Here is a 23340-nt window from a genome sequence, read left to right as displayed (position 1 = left end):
TTTAACAGTTTTTTTTACATTTAGCAGAAATACATTGGATCATCTTTCTAGATGAACAGACATACATTGGTTTACCGAAAAATACTAATTTAATTAATGTATCTCTATGTAAACATGTTTCACTGGACATCCTTTTGAATCCAATAAAATCCATTTGCTTTCCCCACAGATTCGGATAAAGTTGACGACTTCATTGGTAAGTGGGCGTAGAAGGTAAATGCTTGCTATTTGTGGAACGTGCTAAAAGTGTACAACACAAAAGTAAAACATGTTGATCAACCCCTACCCGAAACAACATTATATAATATTCCTAGAGATAGCCCCATCTTATTATATCGCAATTCTAGGAACCAACTTCCCTCCACAACCACTTTCCACCGCAACAAAATTCCCCCAAAACCACTTTCCCCAGCAAGCACCTTACCCTAACACCACTTCCCCCACCCACCAGCCATTTCCCACACGCAATCACCTTCCCTCACGACCACCCTCCGTCCACAAATACCTGTCCGACTTAAACGACTTCATTACGCTGTTCGTTACTGAAGCAATGTTTGGATTTCTAAAACCAATTAGTATTTTGTATCCTATTAATTCCTGTGTTCTAACTGTTTAATGGTAGACACATTAATTTATTAGACTGATTTATTTCAGGTGTAATATTGTCATTTAAGCTAGTATCAATTCTAGTTCTTTGTTGGCTTGTGCTATTTAAAACATAATTGCTTAGGTAGTCTATTTAAGATCACATGGACCTTCAGGTTCAAAAATGGAACTTTACTTCAGTTATATTATTACTTGTTTCCATACTACGAGCAACAAGAGACACAAACATTATTAGACAGAATGAAATGAAGAGCTTCACGTTTTTCGCACCGGTGATGTTTTTCTTACAGCTAACCGAGCGAGTCGACAACTGAGAGTGATAGACGGGCTCGACGATAATGAAACCGCCGACAATGATGATGATGAAGATGACGATGAAGACGTTGAAGATGTAGATGATGATGATGAAGATGAAGATGAAGATAGCGAGGATGATGATACAAATACTGATACCAATTCTGATGAGACAAATACAACTTATGCTACTAATACTACCGATGCTACTGATGATACTAAGGATAGCAACGATAGCGAATTATCTTAAGCCTGTTAATAAGTTCTTTAACCGGGTATCAGTGGGTTTAAAATTAAATTATTTGTATATATATATATATATATATATATATATATATATATATATATATATATATATATATATACTGAACATAAAACCCATTTTTACTATAGTGTTAAAATAGTAGGAATGAGTTCTTCTATTCACTTTATAAATTGCAATTTAAATGCTTAGTTATTGATTTCAGCATAAAGGCAGATAAACAAATTATCTTACAGAAACTACTGTAGGTATATAACATTTTTATCATTGGGTCGGAAATAAATAAGGTGTTACAGTAGGGTTACCTCTATCAGTGTGTAGTTCTGGTCATTGGTTGACTGGTTCGAGCTGTGTGAACAAAAAAATAGAGATGTATTGCTGTAACGTCTAAAAAAAAATATTTTTATATATAGATTTTTTTTAGGTTCTAGCATGATTTTACGCTCGTCTTCAAATGACATTGATTAGATAGACATAACTAAAGCTATATTCAAAATGTTAAGTTTAAAAAAAATTAATACTATGATTATGATTTTAATTTTGTTGATTCATAATGTTTGGAAAATTCACGAGTTTTGTTGAATAATATGCCTTCTCATAGCTTTAAGTATTAAACTGTTGTTTTTTAAAATTCATGAACACTTAGAACTGAAGGATTGGAGAGAGTTAACGACGTGTTTTAAAAACCCTCTAGAAGGCTACTAAAACACTGTTTAAGCATCATTAATGTTGAAGTGTTTGCTTATTTATGTGTTTGTTTTATATGCCTAATACATATTTGATTGAGTATTTTTGTCGGAGTAGAAAGCGATGAGTGGTGGGACGTTATAGTTTTTGGGTCGCCATTAAATAAGTATAAAAGAGTGTAACAACCGACAACAACTGATTGTCGTTCCATTTTAATGAATTGAGAAAACAGGGTGTTTTTCATAATGTTTTTTGTTTTGCTTTTGCAATCGTTCATAATGCATGCCTATTATCTTTTAATTTTAGCATACATTATAATGTTTACTTTAGTTGTTTTAACTTTTTAATTTTTTTTTCTCAAAATAACGTTGACAATTTAAAAACATTTTGAAATTTTTACGTTAGTTTGCAACTTTAGATATTTTTATTAATTTATTTAAAGAGATATGCTTTCTCCCAATACTTTTGAATATTTGAATATATTTCTTTAATCCAGTCTCACAAAGGCTACCCCTTATATTGTTTGCAACCTTTTTTTCATGTTTTTGAGCGGATATTTCAAAAGCTTGATTTATTTTTAACAATCAGAGTAATACAATTTAATATGCTCAGAAGTTTTTTTTTTGTTTCTTTACCAGGCTCATAATGTATTAACTGTCATAGATTCGTATCTTGCAATGCCAATTTTCAAGTTTGTTATTATTTCACAAGCAGAATTCCCTTACATTTTGAACTTTACTAAAATAAATGTTTACTTTTGAAGTTTTGACATAATTCTAAGTTGTTTTTTTTAAATTAAGCTCAAAAGATGTTAAGTGTCTAGATGCGTGTTTTTTTTTCGAAAGTTAAAATGTGATTGTAAATTAAACAGATTAAAGGTTTATTTTCTCTTCAATTTGCGTTTTAAAATGTTTTATTTTGCCTGAATAATTTGCATGCAAGATTAAATTTTATCCTTATTAAAAATTTACTGCTGTGTAGGCCCTATATAGTTGTTGTGTGATTTTATTTTCCATATCTTGATTTATCTCTATTGATTTTAAAGTGTAAGTTTATAAACTGGCGAAGTGGACCCTATTAATTAAAAAATAATCAAATTTTCCCAACCTCACAAGCTTTCTATGAAAAGTTTTATATCCGTCATCATATTGTATTAGGCATCATTGGAAAGCTGGATTTCTCATGTATTCGAGGGCTTTGATAGAAAAATGTTCAGTAAATAATATTCACATTTTGAAACTTTTGAATGCTAAAAAGTGTATGATCTTTTAGACCTTGTAAAATTCTTATTATTAGCTTTTTCAAAAAGTTGTCGTGACAAAAGTTTAATATATACTGAAATATAAGCCTTTTGAATTTGATTGCTATAAGTGTATAAATAAACAGGCGTAGCATTTTTAAAAGTTACAAACAATTTAAAATGGCGGAGGTTTTTTTTGGGTTTCCATGACAACCAAAATTGTTTTCAACCCTTTTTTGGCTGTTTAATACTTACTTTCATGTGCCAAACATGGTAAACGTAGTCAAAAGGCTTTAGATATTAAAATGTAAAAAAATAGAAAGAAAAAAAAAACGCAGCATATCTACTCAATTTTATTTGTAGCTCAGCGTCTATAGTCTTTTTCGTGCTGTCAGTCCGTTTTCTCTCCGCCATTTTTACGATTTCACCAAGGGATCAAAGTTCGAATCTTGTGTGTGTTCAAACCCAGACCCCCAATTGTTACACTTGACTTTTTATTATGGCTTTGTTGTGACAGGTGCACCAAGAACAAATAGAACACTGTTCCACTTGGTTTAGTAGGTATTTTGGGCTCGTTCGGGCTATGTGTAACAATAGTAAGTAAAGTAGGCCCCTACAATCCAAAAAGAAAGAAAAAAATTTCCACCGCAGTAAATAATGTTAGTCATTGAGCCTAGGAATAGTTTCATTCCGCTTATGGGTAAAGAGAAATAATTCACTTATGTTTAAAAATAACTTGCGTGTCTCCCCTTGAAGAGTACAATGTTTCTTAGGGGTCATCCATTTATGACGTCCAAAAAATTGGGATTTTAGACCCCCCCCTCTCGCCCAACTCCATACGCGTCCGCTTTCGACGAGCGCCCCCCCCCCCAAATGTGGACGTCAAAATTGTTTTTGTAAATCTCTCAAAACATGCTGCCAAATTACTAATTCAATTGAATGCATTATGTACCTGGCTATGCTATACATTTGATATATTTGGCAATGTGTTGAAAAAATAAGTATGTTTTGAACGACTTAAGCACATGCGACATGCACTGTATTTTAAATTTCTAATTTTAACGTGATTATTTTACGTGTATTACTTGAAATAAATAACAAGATCTACTTCGTCTTGGGCTTTGACACAAAAATAATGATGTAGGCCTAATATGATTTGGTTGCATTATTTATCAGGGAGGTCTAGATCTATGTGTTTTTAAACTTATGTTTCAATTGTTTGAAATGCTTAAAGATAAATTTGAAATTCGGTGGATTATATTAGAAAATTGCCGCGTTCAATGCCCCCCCCCCCCCCACCACTCCCCTCTTGCTTTAGATGGTATTTTATTTAACACGAGTACCGGCGATTTAATTCTTACATTCATACATAATTCATGCATTGTTTAACTTTGTAAATTTTTGTACAAAATTTTAGATTAATTAATTAATTTTGTGTTTCAGTGTATAATATTTTGTAAATATTTTAATAATATTCCAGACTTATACATTCACACTTCTTAAAATTGCAAATTGTACCCGTCGAGTTCTCCTCTCTAAAGATTATATTTAAACGAGTACCGAAAAGTCTCGAGTTCGAACCCTCGGGCAGATGAGGCTCGTTAGCTGGGGACAGCCACTCTTCTAGGAGAGACAACTCCAAAATCAAACAACGTAGTTTGTTCTTGGTTGGACAAAGGCTATATTATTATTAATTGGTGGCGTTTCGCGTCACCAGCATTCCCGTAGATTTTCGTGCACTTGTAATGTCGGGGAAATAAAGCTACAATAGGCTAGGGCAGGGGTCGGCAACCTGCGGCTCGCGAGCCGCATGCGGCTCTTTTGATATCAAGATATACAGCTCCTTGAACAAATACTAATAATCTTAATAAAACATAAAATATTTGAAATAAAAAATGTTAGTGGCTCTTTAAAACCATGGAAATTTTGAAAATTGTAACTTTTGGCTCTTCCGCTTCAAAAGGTTGCCGACCCATGGGCTAGGGTTCGAACGGGAACGAGACCTGTGACTATAATTATAGCAAAATAATCGGATCTTGTAAAAAATGTGTTAGTTTACTGATAGTATTTTGTTAATGCTAAACCCTTTTCTTCAAATCCAGAAGTTTCTACATCAAAATAATGGCGTCCCATACCATATGCCAAGGTCACATAAACAGGTGTACTCTACTTTACCTTACCAAATGACGTTCAGGTTTGATAAGGGAATTCTACCACAAACCCGTATCCAATTCATCACAATTAAGGAATATACGTAAGAATGGGACGTTATGGTTACTGGTAGTAATTAAAAAAATCTAATATAAAGTGTTTATGTAAACGCTTACACCAAACCTACCATAGTCCTAATTGTAATTCAGGTCTTAACGCTGAAGCTTATGTAACAATAGTGTCCAATAAGGAATCGTATTTTAAAAGGGGTGTTAAATAATACTAATATGCTTTCTCAATTTAAACGCTAACCCTATCCCAGGGGCGTAGCGAGGGGGGGGGGGGGGGGCGGGGGGTGCGGACTGCACCGGGTGACACCATTTAGGGGGTTGACACCAAGGCAAAAAATAGCAAAATATAGAGAGAAAAACTTGAGGGGGGGGGGGTGCAAATCGAAAGTTTGAGGGGGGGGGGGGTGCAAATCGAAAACTTGAGGGGGGTGCACATCGAAAGTTTGAGGGGGGGGGGGTGCAAATCGAAAATTTGAAAGTTTGTCCCCGGGAAGGGTCGCAACGCCTCTGGGGGAGGTGACACCATTAAGTGCCGCACCGGGTGACACCCGACCTCGCTACGCCACTGCCCTATCCATAAACCAAACTCTAAACACAAGTCGTACCATTGTAATAACCCTAACTTTCGTCCATAAAATTCAACCTGAGATTACAAAAACTATTAACAACCTAACACACCAATTGTTTTGAGCATCCAAGTTTTATTAATTCTGCTCAAACTTATGACGTCACACCAGTGGCGTAGCACGGTCGGGTGTCACCCGGTGCGGCACTTAATGGTGTCACCCCCGAAGAGGCGTAGCGACCCTTCCCGGGGACAAACTTTCAAATTTTCGATCTGCACCCCCCCTCAAACTTTCGATTTGCACCCCCCCCCCCCTCAAGTTTTCGATTTGCACCCCCCCCCCCCCTCAAACTTTCGATTTGCACCCCCCCCCCCTTCAAGTTTTTCTATATATATTTTGCTATTTTTTGCCTTGGTGTCACCCCCCTAAATGGTGTCACCCGGTGCGGTCCGCACCCCCCGCCCCTCCTCGCTACGCCCCTGCGTCACACTCATGAGTTCGTTTAAATTAACAACAAAAACACCAGCTGTTATGTACCACCCAGTCACGCTTCATGGGTGTGTCATGCTTTAGTGGGTTTTAAGGCAATTAGTCACGACAGAGACGTAGCGACCCCTCCCGGCGCCCGGGGACAAACTTTCAATTTGGCGCCCCCCCATATATTTTTTATATTTATAATTTAAAATAGCAGCTAAAATGAGCTTATTTTGGCGCCCCTAGCGTCTGCGCCCGGGGACATATGTAATCCCCCTCTGAGTCAAGAGATAGCCTCCATCTGTGATCGTAGTTCATAGTGTAAAAAAACGGGGGGGGGGGGGGGGGGGGAAGTTGGTTCTTGAACTTATGTTATGACTACTTTGTGAAGCAAGCTCTCTATAAGACAGACTGCTTTATAAAGTGTCTCTGTTCAGTAACCGAGACTCTTTGAAATGTCCTTTGTAGTGCTTGTTTTTCTGGAAAGTGAATTTCATTTGGAGTTTCGTATGGTTTCACAAAATGAGGCAGTTTCCTTACATCTTATGCTTTAGATTTGTTGACTGAAAATTATTTTCTTTAAAACCTTTACTTATTCAACATACGTCGAAATCAATTGGTAAACCGCTAGTAAGTCTGACTCAAGCAATAATTTAACTGCAACATTGCATGCAAGTTGATATTTGTTGGCCCAGTTTTTCTGTTGAAAATTCGCGAAGAAAAATCACAAATAAAATGGAAATTGTTGCCAGAAAGTTAGATTTTCGTCAGGAACTTTATTTCGAGATGAGTGTTTTGAATTGCAAAAAGAAATAAAAAGAAATAAAAGTTCTATTTTCTAAACTTTAAAAGTTTCAAGATAAATTTTAAAATATTTCAAATTAGAATAAAAAATAATGATTCACTTAACAATAAATTAATATACTCATACAAACATACACATTATTGCGAAACGGCACATGCACTTACAAAGACACATCAACATTCGCAAAATTATATTTACATGATGTTTTAATGTCAACTAATACTAATAGGGATAGTTATAAGGATAAGTAAGGATTGGAGTTTTTAGCGAGAGCGATAAGGATAAGGATGGACAAACGCATTAGCATTGACATGAGCGTGTGCTTATGGGAAAGGACAAAGTCAGTTCAGAACAAATCAAATCAGAGCGGTCAGGTTAGGTTAGGTTAGATTAGGTTAGGTTAGGCTAGGCTAGGCTAGGTTAGGCTAGCCTTGGCTAGGCTAGGCTAGGCTAGGCTAGGTTAGGCTAGGTTAGGTTAGGTTAGGTTAGGTTAGGTTAGGTTAGGTTAGGTTAGGTTAGGTTAGGTTAGGTTAGGTTAGGTTAGGTTAGGTTAGGTTAGGTTAGGTTAGGCTAGGCTAGGCTAGGTTAGGCTAGCCTAGGCTAGGCTAGGCTAGGCTAGGCTAGGCTAGGCTAGGTTAGGTTAGGTTAGGTTAGGTTAGGTTAGGTTAGGTTAGGTTAGGTTAGGTTAGGTTAGGTTAGGTTAGGTTAGGTTAGGTTAGGTTAGGTTAGGTTAGGTTAGGTTAGGTTAGGTTAGGTTAGGTTAGGTTAGGTTAGGCTAGGCTAGGCTAGGCTAGGCTAGGCTAGGTTAGGTTAGGTTAGGTTAGGTTAGGTTAGGCTAGGTTAGGTTAGGTTAGGTTAGGTTAGGTTAGGTTAGGTTAGGTTAGGTTAGGTTAGGTTAGGTTAGGTGAGGTTAGGTTAGGTTAGGTTAGGTTATTTTAGGTTAGGTTAGGTAGGTTAGGTTAGGTTAGGTTAGGTTAGGTTAGGTTAGGTCAGGTTAGGTTAGGTTAGGTTAGGCTAGGCTAGGTTAGGTTAGGTTAGGTTAGGTTAGGTTAGGTTAGGTTATTTTAGGTTAGGTTAGGTTAGGTTAGGTTAGGTTAGGTAGGCTAGGTTAGGTTAGGTTAGGTAGGTTAGGTTAGGTTAGGTTAGGTTAGGTTAGGTTAGGTCAGGTTAGGTTAGGTTAGGTTAGGTTAGGTTACGTTAGGTCAGGTCAGGTCAGGTCAGGTCAGGTCAGGTTAGGTTAGGTTAGGTCAGGTCAGGTCAGGTCAGGTCAGGTCAGGTCACGTCAGGTCAGGTCAGGTCAGGTCAGGTCAGGTCAGGTCACGTCAGATCGGGATATGGTAGGCTACGTCAAGTTAGGTTAGGTTGCTGTATATTATTTGTATATTTTTTGTTTTAGAAGTAATGTAAGGTTTGTTTTTGGGTTATATTTCGTGTATTGTGACCTTGGACACTTTTTAAAATCCCAGTCAATCATATTTATACAATATTATATTTCAAATGAGAGTAGTTATCATAAGGGCTAGTTGACGAGTAATTCATCTGGATGCAATTTCAAGTGGAAAATTACATGAAAAAATCGACCAGCGTGTAATGTCCTAACACCATTCCAACAATCATACACATACATACACAAACCACATACACCAACACACATAATATTTCCACTGTACGGAAGTCAGGGGAGTCGCCGCTATATTTTTATCTTGTCCAGTAAAATTTTCTCAATTCCAATCATGGGGGACTCCAGCCCCAGCATGAGGACGAACGCCGCCATGTAGGTGAAGAACAGGATTCCCATGTATGAGATGGCCTGCAGAGGGGAGAAAGTTGAGCGATAATCAGAGTTTCTTCCAGGCATCTCTGCAGTGGGAGCCCCCCCCCCCCACCCGAAAAAATTTCACCGCCCCCCCCCCCCCCCCGAATGAAATGAAATTTATATAATTTATATAGAAAATATATTTTTTTAAAATTGTCCGCCCCCCCCCAAAGAAAGTCTACCGCCCCCCCCCCCCCCCCGGAAAATTTCAAGTGCCCCCCCCCCCCCTCCCCGGAGAAAAAAGTCTGGAAGAAACACTGGCGATAATAGGGCTGGTAAGTAGGTCACCAACAAGTTCTACGGCTCAATAAAACCTGCATGAGCCATAGAACTGGTTGGTGACCTACTTACCAGCCCTATCACATGGCTGACATTTCTATCCAGTTTTCTTTACAACATCAGTTTTCAAGAAACTTTTAAAAATTATTTTCAGTTTCAAAGTGAAATAAGAGTTTTTGAATCTTCAGCTTTAAACAACAAATATTGTTTGATTATAATGTTATAATGTATATAAGCCTTTCGTAATTAAATAGCTCACAGTGTGGCTACTGGTAATATTTGTATCAGGGTCGTTTATAAATGACGTAACACTCAAAGGGGGGGGGATGGGAGCAGAGGACAGCGTGGGGTGTGGGGGTGGGGGAGTCAGGAAATGTGACAATACACTTAATTGTGATGGAAGCATGGACGAGTCGGCAAAGCTCATGGTTGATAAATTCGAAAAAAAGTCTCGAGTTCAAACCCTCTGGCATATAAGGCTCGATCCCTCCCATAACTAAAAATTAAGAACGTAGAAGAAGAAAAATATATACATACATACATACATACATATATACATACATATATACATACATACATATATATATATATATATATATATATATATATATATATATATATATATATATATATATATATATATATATATATATATATATATATACCATATAAATATATCTTCCAATAAAAGAGTTGTACACTTACGATGTTGGTTTCGTCTATAAAGAAGAGCGACTCGAAATTCCCAGCATACACCTCAATCACACACGGGTGGATCAGGTAGGCCATGTACGTCAGACGACCCAGTAGGACAAAAGGGGACCAGGACAAGAGGACATTCACTGGCCCTGGATAACCACAAAAGGTCAAGAGTAAAGATTTTCGTTTAATACTCGGCAAACCTATGGTTGTTTTTTCTCTTATCAGTTATAATCTATTGATGATGGAAGCATATTTGGACAATTCAGATGGTGTGGTCGATTGAGAATGACGCCGACTTATTCGCCTATGAAATAGTTGTACTACTCTTTATGTTATGTCTGACATGTCTAATGTGGTCTAAAGAAAACATAGACTCTAGAGATGTCCACAAAAATTACGAAATTTCTAATTTCCTATCACTTATTGACAATATCAGTAAGATGGGTTAAAATCCGTTAGTATTCAACGGCATTAAAATCAGTCTTTTACGTTTTACTTGCACACGCTCAAAGCACACACATTTCTGAAATTTTACATCTATAAATGTCAGCGTTATGATGTTATGTTTAATTATTCGTATCACACAGCTGTATATATACAACAAACCTGTATATCCACCACACACCTGTATATCCACCACACACCTGTATATCCACCACTAACTTGTATTTCCACCACACACCTGTATATCCACCACACACCTGTATATCCACCACACACCTGTATATCCACCACACACCTGATATTCACCACACACCTGATATCCACCACACCTGTATATCCACCACACACTTGTATATTAACCACACACCTGTATATCCACCACACACTTGTATATCCACCACACATGATATCCACCACACACCTGATATCCACCACACCTGTATATCCACCACACACTTGTATATCCACCACACACCTGTATATCCACCACACACTTGTATATTTACCACACATGATATCCATCACACACCTGATATCCACCTCAACTGTATATCCACCACTTATATGCATATCCACCACATACATGTATATCCACCACACATGACATCCAACACATACATGCATATCCACCACACACTTGTATATCCACCACGCATGATATCCACCACACACCTGATATCCACCACACCTGTATATCCACCACACACTTGTATATTAACCACACACCTGTATATCCACCACACACTTGTATATTAACCACACACCTGTATATCCACCACACACTTGTATATCCACCACACATGATATCCACCACACACCTGATATCCACTATACCTGTATATCCACCACACACTTGTATATCCACCACACACCTGTATATCCACCACACACTTGTATATTTACCACACATGATATCCATCACACACCTGATATCCACCTCAACTGTATATCCACCACTTATATGCATATCCACCCCACACATGTATATCCACCACACATGATTTCCAACACATACATGCATATCCACCACACACTTGTATATCCACCACGCATGATATCCACCACACCTGTATATCCACCACACACTTGTATATTAACCGCACACCTGTATATCCACCACACACTTGTATATCCACCACACATGATATCCACCACACACCTGATATCCACCACACCTGTATATCCACCACACACTTGTATATCCACCACACACCTGTATATCCACCACACACTTGTATATTTACCACACATGATATCCATCACACACCTGATATCCACCTCAACTGTATATCCACCACTTATATGCATATCCACCACATACATGTATATCCACCACACATGACATCCAACACATACATGCATATCCACCACACACTTGTATATCCACCACGCATGATATCCACCACACACCTGATATCCACCACACCTGTATATCCACCACACACTTGTATATTAACCACACACCTGTATATCCACCACACACTTGTATATTAACCACACACCTGTATATCCACCACACACTTGTATATCCACCACACATGATATCCACCACACACCTGATATCCACCATACCTGTATATCCACCACACACTTGTATATCCACCACACACCTGTATATCCACCACACACTTGTATATTTACCACACATGATATCCATCACACACCTGATATCCACCTCAACTGTATATCCACCACTTATATGCATATCCACCCCACACATGTATATCCACCACACATGATTTCCAACACATACATGCATATCCACCACACACTTGTATATCCACCACACACCTGTATATCCAACACACACCTGATATTCACCACACCTGATATCCACCACACCTGATATCCACCACACCTGATATCCACCACACACCATATATCCACCACATCTGATATCCACCACACCATATATCCACCACAGCCGATATCCACCACACCTGATATCCACCACACATCATATATCCACCACATCTGATATCCACCACAGCCGATATCCACCACACCTGATATCCCCACACACATGTATATCCACAACCTACCCCCGTATCCACACCTACAGGCGACGATGACCCAGCAGATACAGACCCCCCAGGCTGACCTCGCCACAGCGTTGTACAACACTGACACGCCCACACTGCTGGGGGAATTTCCTGTGATGTCGCCATGGATACCGTACACTAGTATCAGCCCCGTTGCTATAGCTGCAGTCCATCCGATAGCTACCACATACTAGAAAAATAAAAGTAAGCGAATCCCATGAAATATGTATCCTTCGTTTTAAAGACGACTTATTTCTTTTTAAAATTATTTTTTGTGACATAAATATGATAGATTTGAGCTACATTATACTAGCGAAATAAATAAAGGTAATTCCCTGAAATGTATACATTTAAAGACGCTATACAAGTTTTGAGACATGGATATGTCGACTAACTCACAGTCTCGTCCAAAGATATTTTGGTAATATTTAGTTTGCAGTTTGCATTAGGTTTGGTTCACTTCCATGTAAATGTGTAAATTGTTTAGTTTATGTTTATGATCTAACTTCCCATCTTTGGTATTCGAGTTTTCCATACGTCTAGTTCTCATCATTGCAAATGTGTAAATTGTTTAGTCTATGTTTCCGATCATCTTGACTACGTTTGGTAGTCGAGTTTTTCCATAAATCTAGTTCTCATGAATGTGTGTACTTCTAATGAATGCCAATGTGTACATTGATTTGTCTATCTTTATACTTTATGATCTAATTTCCTACTTTTGGTAATAGAGTTTTTTCCATTAGTCTAGTTTTCATTAAGCTGAATGTGTATATTGTTTTGTCTATGTTTATGATCTAACTTCCTTGGTATTCATAAGTCAGTTCTCATAAACGTAAATGTGTAGATTGTTTAGTCTGTTTATGATCTAACTTCCTAACTTTGGTATTCAAGTTTTAAATAAGTCTAGTTCTCAGATTGTAAATGTGTTATTTGTCTATGTTTATGATATTCTTGCCTACCTTTGGTATTCAAGTTTTCATAAGTCTAGTTCTAACCGATGTCAATGTGTAAATTGTTTAGTCTATGTTTCTGATCTTCTTGACTACGTTAGGTAGTCGAATTTTCTGCATAGATCTAGTTCTCATGAATGTGTGTACTTCTCATGAATGCCAATGTGTAAATTGATTTGTCTATCTTTATACTTTATGATCTAATTGCCTACTTTTGGTAATAGAGTTTTTCCCATTAGTCTAGTTCTCATTAATGCCAATGTGTAAATTGTTTTGTCTATGTTTATGATCTTGCCTACGTTTGGTATTCACGTTTTCCATAAGTCTAGTTCTCATCATTACAAATGTGTAAATTGTCTATGTTTATGATCAACTTGCCTACCTTTGGTATTCGAGTTTTTCCATTAGTATGAGCCAGGTAACACCCGGCCAATATCCCAATAACGTACGGTCCAATCCTACAATAAGGCGCGATGTAGTAATGGGTCAGCCAATCAAGGCTAGGTGGCCTGAATTAGAAACAATGCAATCGTATATTCAATTGAAAGCATTGCTGTTCAATTCAGTGGGTGGTATAAAGAGAATTGAGTAGGTAGGTAGACGCTGGGACGCGTTTTCATAAAAGACATTAGTCAAGTCCGAAAATTGAGTCGTGGCTAGAGATTCTTTCAGGCATCTACCCGGTTAGGTAACTGACCATTCGGAGCGTGTCCATTCCTACCCATCCCCCCGGTTAAACTATATAAAAAAAATTAAATTCATATAGAAAAAAAAATTAACTAGTGTCCCCCTCCCCCGTTAATCAACGTAAATGTTTGCACGCGTCGTTGAGTTGAACTCACTTTGCGAGAGAAAAAAACGCTACCGGCCACCTGTTGACCGCCGTCAGGACACCTGCTATGATCCACTGTGCCAGCAAAAACGTTAGACAACTGGCCAGTCCAGCATAGAGATGGCTGGTCATATAGGAAAATGAATTTTATCATAACGCATAACAGTTCTATAAAAAGTACATTTAATTTGATTTTGAGTACTATACTTAAATTTCTAAAAAATATTGGAGCTTTAGTTACAATTTTAGAAAATTTTGCTTTTAAAAGAAATTTGAAGCATCTAACTTACAAATAGAAGGGGATGAGCATCAAAGGTGTGATGACGTAAAACTGCATGTCATTGGCCAGGTACCACGCATGGATAAAGCACTGCAGAAGAGATTCTAGTCATCAACATCGACATAAATATTTGCTATGTACCCAAGTCGCATTTAAATAACCACACTACACACCCCAGTCTAAAACGACGACCACAGCACACACAATCCTCATACTCTCAATCACCATCACTAATCACCAATCACCTAAACACTTAATCACCACTAACCCAATACTCAATTGCCAAAGCAACAATCAATTGATCTATCCATACACCCAATCACCCCATATACTCAATAACCAGATACCCAATCACCCCATATACCCAATCACCCAGATACCTAATCCCTCCATATACTCAATCACCCAGACACCCAATCCCTTCATATACTCAATCACCCAAACACCCATTCACCCCAAATACTCAATCACCAAACAGCCAATCACCCGATATACTCAATCACCCAATCACCAATCACTCGATTAACCCAATACCTCATCAGCGGGCCAGCTGTAAAAATTATTGATGTACAGAATGTTGGTCCACCAGTTGTTCTCACACGCGGTCTTCTGTGCGGGCTGGGTGCTGGCCCACAGCGCCCCCGACCCCATGAACTTCTGCAGACCCAACACCAACAGCATACTCAGCATGTAGGGCGGGGTCAGCCTAAATTAGAAATATGCACGTGCTGTTTCATGCTTGCTGTATGTGAGTTCTGTTTTGATTTGTTTTTTATTTCTACCTAAAATACAATGTTGCGTTATGACTGAACAATCATGGAAGGGTTAAGCCAAGAAGCGTATGCAGTAGGGGTGCAGATAGGGCGACCGCTTCCCCATGTTTAATTTTTTTTTTTAGAAAAGCGGCGGGTATTTCTTTAACATTTTTTGTTGAAAATAAAAACAAAGTATCATTAGAAGAAACATTAGTCGATAATTTGGCAATAGAGTGAAAAGTTGGCGGCTTTTTGTACATTCGATGCCCCCTCTGTCCAGGAAACCTAGCTATGCTCACCCACTACCCCCACCCCCCCCCCCCCCCCCCCAGGGTGGAGCACAGTATTGATAGCATTAACATCACTTGATTAGGCTTATGTATGACGTCACTGATTGGCTGAAAGGTATTCGAGTCGAGGAAAGTTAAAGACTACTTGGCAAACTGCTAGTCACACGGTCCTTCATAAATCAACAGATGAGCTCTACTTCACCTGCCGCATGGACCACCCCGTGAGGCACACAGCCAGGGATACAACGACAAGAGCGACATCAGCATTTTGTCTACGAATTCTCCACTGTAAATAACGTAGGGTTTCTTTCAGACATTTTTCTGCAGGTGGGGATGGGGCGTTGGGGCTTAAAACTAGAGTAGGGGGGGGGTGGGACAACTGACGCTGGTAAAAGTGTATTTTTTATTTAAATTATATATTTGTATTTCATTTCGTCCTTTCGGGGATACGGGGGTGGGGTGGGGGTAGTAGATGTGCTCTGGTGTAAAGGAGGAGGGAATGGGGTGTGCTCTGAAATTAACTCTCTCTGGGATCCACTTAATCTGGCGTGACATGAATATATCCCGAGTTGTTAGTTTTCAGACGCATAATTGAGTCAAATTGGTTTAGAAATCCTTTAGTAAACACACGCAGCTGTTTTCTATTTGGCTATTATTAATTTAATCACTGAAGTATGAAATGAATGTGAGTAATGAATTATTGATTTTTACCTCGTGTTTTTTGCAAATCCATTGACAATGTATTTCGTTCGTTAGTAACGCCTGGGGTTTGTTCAGTGAGTTTTATAAATTATTTAATGGCTTATTTAATCAACCGATGATGAAAATCTAAACAGTATTTTTTAAAAAAAGGTTCAGTACTATGATTGTATAAAATAATTATTTAAAAAAAATTAATATATCAGCAAACGAGAAACACTTCTTCTTCTTTCTTCTTCTTTGTTCTTAATTTTTAGTGTTGGAAGGGATCGAGCCTTATCTGCCAGAGGGTTTGAATTCGAGACTTTTTCGAATTTATCAACCATGAGCTTTTTGACAACTCGACCACGCCTCCATCACAATTAAGGATACATGTCAACTGGTTATGCGCCATTGAGGCCATTGATTCAGATTTCAGCCTGCTTTTCGTTTTGGATTTGCTTCCATAGCCTTTGTCTAACCAAGAACAAACTACAAGGCAGCAGTTGTTTGATTTTGGAATTGTATCTCCTAGAAGAGTTGCTGTCCTCAGCTAACGAGCCTCACCTGCCCGAGGGTTCGAACTAGAGACTTTTCGGTTTAGCAACCATGAGCTTTACCTACTCGACAAACACTGATTAGCTACTTATATGAAGGCACTGACCTCCAGAATCTGTGGAAATAGTAGATGGCCCAGTTGATTCTCCAACCTGTCTTCATGATCTCCTGGTACATCAGGTACGCCACGAGCAGGCCACTGTAGGTAAGACAAGTTGATTAGGCTGGTCACGTGAGACAAACTCATTAACTAGACAACTCACGTGATCACCATGTAATTCAATTTGAAAAGAAAAAAACTTGTCTTTTTTGACGGGTACTCTCTATTACGTCCGCAATAATTTCACTACATCGCGTATGATTGTGATTGAATAAGATTTCGCGAGAGGGTGTCGCAAAATAACATCAAGATAACTCAAAAACAGTTTCTGAACATTGTGAGGATGTATTCTTTGTTGAAGAAAAGGGTATGAAAATAGTATTCCTTATAAATGAAAGTAACTAAAACAAGTTAATTTCAGATCCTTTTTACGTTATTTTTTGTCTTGTTTGTAATGCGATCTTGTTCGTTTGATTTTAAACAATTTAAAAATTAAAAAAAAAGAAAGTATACAATACTTTTTAGGAAAAACTTGACTCCTACGACTTTGTCGTAACCTACATTAGTTCAAAAAGTAAAGTAATTCTAACTGCTATAAGTTATGTGCTTGAAGCTGTCCTAAAAATCGTACCTTATTGTGAAGAAAGTATCAACCGAGAGAAAAGCATTGGTGATGACGTCAAACGATCTCCGATGGAACCATTCATCCACCACAGTGAGGGCGTTGGCTAGAAAAGGAAGGAGAGCGTATTTCTAGGTTCAGATTCCACGGATATATCTGTCTGACCCATCAACCCCCCTTATCTGACCAACCAACCTACCTATCTGACCCACCCTCTCACCTATCTGATCCACCATCCAACCTATCTGACCAACCAACCTACCTAACTAACCAACCTTCCCACCTATCCGACCCACCCTCCCATCTATCTGACCCACCAACCTACGCATCTGGCACCCCCCCCCCCCCCCGAACATCTGACCCATCCTCCGACATATCTGACCCACCCTCCCATATACCAGACCCACCTTTCTTACAAACCCACTCAACTGTCTGACCCACCCTCCAACATAGGCTTACCAGACCCACCAACCCACCTGTCTGACCCACCCTTCCACATATCTGACGCACCCTCCCATGTACCAACCCACCAGCCTACCTGTCTGATCCACCCTCCCACATATCTGACCCACCAACCCCGTTTATCTGACCCACCCTCCCATATACCAGACCCACCCTCCCATATACCAAACCCACCCTCCCATATACCAGACCCACCCTCCCATATACCAGACCAACCCTCCCATATACCAGACCCACCCTCCCATATACCAGACCCACCCTCCCATATACCAGACCCACCCTCCCATATACCAGACCCATCCTCCCATATACCAGACCCACCCTCCCATATACCAGACCAACCCTCCCATATACCAGACCCACCCTCCCATATACCAGACCCACCCTCCCATATACCAGACCAACCCTCCCATATACCAAACCCACCCTCCCATATACCAGACCCACCCTCCCATATACCAGACCCACCCTCCCATATACCAGACCCACCCTCCCATATACCAGACCCACCCTCCCATATACCAGACCCACCCTCCCATATACCAGACCCACCCTCCCATATTCCAGACCCACCCTCCCATATACCAGACCCACCCTCCCATATACCAGACCCACCCTCCCATATACCAGCCCCACCCTCCCATATACCAGCCCCACCAACCTACCTGTCTGAGGTGCAGGAAATACAAAGAAATGTCCCAGTATCACCCAGGACATGCTCAGGAACCTGATTCCGTGGATGGCCGTCAATGACCCCGGACTCTGTGAGGTGTTGAGAACCTTAGAACCGTTGGTGTACACTGAGAATGCTATGAGAACCTTTGACAAGATACCTGCAGACAATAATTTGATAACCCGTCACACGCTTGATGATATTTATCTTGAATGTAAACAGTATATAGACCTATACGGTAAAACAAACGACGCACTATATCATGGCATTAAAGCGAAAAACCTACCAAGATTGCTTGATATGTTTTCGTCTGTCAGGGGTTTACTTTCGGATTCGTAATCCACAACCTCATCCATCACATCAGGGTCAAGGTCGAGCTCTTTCATCCCGGCGTCGTTCTTTTCTGAACCCACTTTTCCGTTAAACAGACCCACTATTGTCTTATCGTCATCTGGCAAGAGTTGATACGTGCCTCGATGTGCACTGTGTTTGGGAGATACGCCCAGGATGTTCTTGGATGGTGCTTTGAACTCCAGACGGTGAAGGATGTCCACGATAGTTCCAGCAACCATCAAAATGGCGATGATGGATAGAGCAACGCTAGAACAAATTCAATTTTAAGTTGTGGGGACTACAAATTAATCAAAATGACAATTCGACTTTACTCATAACTAAAGTGTCCATTCGTAATTTCCCCTTCACTCCCTAACCAAAAAACAGCATTAAAAATCTTGAAACTGTAAGGAATTTCATCTTCGATATAGAGAAAAGGTTATAGTCTGTTGTGTAACTCTGAGAGGAAGCAGGGTCTGTCGACCTCAGACTTCTATATTTCGATAAATATTTTATAAACGAAGAATATCGTGGGTTCGTCCAATGCGTGAATTCAATTTTATTTTTAATCGAACAACGCCCTTTCTTATACGTTTAGAAACTTTACTTTGTTAAACCACCAACTTACAGTTGAAAAAAAAACAACAAACACTTCATTAAAGCAATTAAATCATCAATTTGCATAACATACGCTTTTGTTAAACAAAGCCCGAATTTCCCCTTTGAGAACCCTACCACTCACATAACCAGCTTAGCTTAGTCCTCTTTGCTCCTTATGGAGCATAGGGCCTCCACCATTTCCTTCCATTTCTTCCTATCCTCGGCTATTAATTTTGACATCTCCCAAGACATCCCTATTGGCTTCAGTTCTTCAAGAAGACTCCGCCTCCAGGTCTGTCTTGGGCGCCCTCTCTTCCGCTTTCCCTGGGGGTTCCACTCAAGCGCTTGGCGTGTAACATTTGTGTGAGCCTTTCGCAGTGTGGGACTCACATAACCAGAACTTCCCTTAAACCTCCAACCTACATAGCCAGAACCTCCCCTTAAACCTCTAACCTACATAGCCAGAACCTCCATTAAACCTCCAACCTCCATAGCCAGAACCTCCATTAAACCTCCAACCTCCATAGCCAGAACCTCCCCTTAAACCTCTAACCTACATAGCCAGAACCTCCATTAAACCTCCAACCTCCATAGCCAGAACCTCCTTTAAACCTCCAACTTACATAGCCAGAACCTCCATTAAACCTCTAACCTACATAGCCAGAACCTCCATTAAACCTCCAACCTACATAGCCAGAACCTCCCCTTAAACCTCCAACCCCCATAGCCAGAACCTCCATTAAACCTCCAACCTCCATAGCCAGAACCTCCCTTAAACCTCCAACCTACATAGCCAGAACCTCCACTTAAACCTCCAACTTAGGTAACCAAAACCTCCTCACCTCCAACCTACATAGCTAGAATATTTTAAACCTCTAACTTACATAGTCAGAACCTCCTTTAAACCTCCAACTTACATAGCTAGAACATTTTAAACCTCTAACTTACATAGCCATATCCCCCCCCCCCCTTACAATTCCAACTTACATAGCCAGAACCGTAGCTTTAGTGAATTCCCTCGACTCTGTCCTGCAGTCGGTAGGTCCTACTGTCAAAACTCTTGTCAAGTTCTGGGCACTTAAAGCTATAGGGAATAGAACATGTGTGAGTAATTTCTTTTGTAATTACTAATTAGCCACAGCAAGGCTACTTGATTACACAAACCAGTAGCGTAGCGAGGGGGGGGGGCGGGGGGGGGGGACATATGTCCCCGGGCGCCGACCTTAGGGGGGGCGCCAAATTGAAAGTTTGAGGGGGGGGGGTGCAAATGAAAAGTTCGAGGGGGGGGGGTGCAAATCGAAAATTTTCTCTCGAGGGGGCGCCAAATTTGAAGTATGTCCCCGGGCACCGGGAAGGGTCGCTACGCCTCTGACACAAACTTAAATCATGAAGTTTAGTTTTAGTAAACAGGGATGTAATAATATTTAGGATTAAACTTACGGCAAGGGCAGAGCTACGGTTAAGACCAGGGGTTCCCAACCCCGTGCCCGCGGGCGCCATGGCGCCCGCCGAACGATTCGCATGTGCCCGCCTCTCACTATTCGACAGAGACAGAATTATTTTCATAAACATTATTGAAAGGTTGAAGGGGATGGAAATCGAAAGTTTGAGAGGGGGGGGGGTGCAAATCGAAAATTTGAGGGGGGGGGAGGTTCAAATCGAAAGTTTTGTCCCCGGGTGACGGGAAGGGTCGATACGCCTCTGGAAGGAGTTTGTCGATTTAAAATAGGTGGTGCCCGCCACTCTACCGATATTTTAGAATGTGCTCTAAAGTAAAAAATGGTTGGGAACCCCTGGTTTAGACTAAGGTACGGTTTTGGCTGATGTATCAACGTTACCTGTAATGCTAAGTAGTACGATAATTTGAGGATGGGTATTCGAAGTGGACTTTACTTTAACACAACCCTAATTTTTTTTGTCTACCTCGGAATTTTATGAGCAACCCAAGACTACTGTGGATTGCTTTTTGCTTGTAATAAGTTCACAATGCAAATTTCGAGATTGTAAATATCTATGAGGGAGTAGGTTAATGATTCCACTGCTTAAATAATCTCAATAAACTGGATCTGGTGTAACATAGCTATCAGTTCTTTTATAGAAAAATGCCTTAGCTTACCTAGAATGCCTTACCTTAACTATAATGTCCTACCTGATCTAGAATGTCTTAACTGATCTAGAATATCTCACTTTGTTTGATAAGACTTACCTTGTTTGATACGACTTAACATTTTTGATACTACTTACCTTGTTTGATACGACTTACTTTGTTTGATACGACTTACCTTGTTTGATACGACTTACCTTGTGTGATACGACTTACTTTGTTTGATACGACTTACCTTGTGTGATACGACTTACTTTGTTTGATACGACTTACCTTGTTTGATACGACTTACCTGCTTTGATACGACTTACCTGTTTTGATACGACTTACCTTGTGTGATGAGTTCTGTGATCTCAGTAGGCGAGCAGGTGTCTGGCACACATATCCCCACCTGTACGCCGATTGCTCCCACTACCACAAAGAAGGTGTTGAAGGCCTAAAAAAATGTAGTAAAAAAAATCACCTATATTACCACCAGGTACGACAATAAGCTCACACGTCGTCCAAGGGTCTACTCAGGTTAGGGGAAATTGTGGGTGCCACAATGTATGTTTACTGCAAATGTTGTCGGTGTCTTTTGTCGTTTAAGGTTTACAATTTCAAAATGTTGAATGCGAAAAACACGTCACAAGTAGATTATGGTCATTAATATATATATAAATATATCTAATATATAAAGCTCAGTTCTGTATGTAACGCATATGTTTGTCGTTGGTCTTGGATGGATTTAAGTGTTAGACAATTATCGTGCGCATTTGTCTAAATTTATGAGTTAAAAAATTACTATTGAAAGTGTTGGGAAATAATTTTCATTTTTCAAATTATAGTAATAATTGTCGGCATGTTCATTAAACACAAGTTTTAAAAAAATATCATCTTTTACAAAAATTCTAATTATGTCTTTATTTAGTCCTATAGCACTTACTTCCCTTTGATAAATTAGGAAAACACAATTACTTCCCTTTATAAAACCATTGCATTTTGTGGAAAATAATTTACTTTTTAACACGTTTTTAACACGTTTTTATTAACTCAGCTTCGCGTGTGTTTGTTTGTTGTTAAAATTGACATCGAAAATTAGCCCACTTCTGATTGCTCTATAGATCTGAAATTTGGCATGCAGGCTACTTTCGCCTAACAATTTCAGATGCAATCATAAAAACTAGCAATTAGAGACCGTAATTAGCTTAATTTAATTACGCCCTAAGGACCATAAAATTGAGGACATGATTTCTAAAGATACCGACAAGACTGGAGGCCTATTGACACAGTTACTTCGGCCCCAATCGATGTGAGCGCACTGGCCGTGATCGTATAGTGGTTAGTACTTCGCGTTGTGGCCGCGACAACCCAGGTTCGAATCCTGGTCGCTCAAGATTTTTAGTCCGTGTATTTATAAACACTTAGTCAAGTCATACTTAATCAAGTCATTAGATAAAGTAGAAAATAAACTATATAAAAAACTTTTTTAAAAACCACGTTTTTCATGTGTAGCAACGGACTAAAAAGGAGAAAATAAAATACTTAAAAAAAACGTTTTAAAAAACCACGTTTTTCTTGTGGACTAAAAAGTAGAAAATAACTATTTACATACATTTGATGACAAAAAACGTGGGTCGGGCAGATGGGTCGGGAAATTTGATGGTGAACGTACCCACGTTTTT

At 39.4% G+C, this 23340-nt stretch overlaps 1 protein-coding gene across 1 annotated transcript; it reads right to left on the bottom strand.

The window, feature by feature from the left end:
• Window positions 1-8623: 8623 nt before the first annotated feature.
• LOC131928232 (nose resistant to fluoxetine protein 6) lies at window positions 8624-20097 on the bottom strand. Its single transcript, XM_059284185.1, has 12 exons — window positions 20030-20097; window positions 18926-19239; window positions 18632-18799; window positions 17514-17610; window positions 16889-16981; window positions 15036-15207; window positions 14512-14591; window positions 14232-14345; window positions 13772-13898; window positions 12440-12629; window positions 9957-10099; window positions 8624-8966 (listed from the first exon to the last, which is right to left on the bottom strand). The coding sequence occupies exons 1-12, from the start codon at window positions 20095-20097 to the stop codon at window positions 8847-8849; spliced, it is 1686 nt and encodes a 561-aa protein (XP_059140168.1). The 3' UTR covers window positions 8624-8846.
• Window positions 20098-23340: the final 3243 nt, after the last annotated feature.

Source organism: Physella acuta, unplaced genomic scaffold, assembly GCF_028476545.2.
Source record: "Physella acuta isolate Inbredline_101_S28 unplaced genomic scaffold, ASM2847654v3 ptg000090l, whole genome shotgun sequence".
In the NCBI taxonomy this organism is placed as follows: Eukaryota; Metazoa; Mollusca; class Gastropoda; family Physidae; genus Physella; species Physella acuta.
The sequence above is the reverse complement of the archived record's forward strand: the minus strand, read 5'-3'. Positions and strand labels throughout refer to the sequence as shown.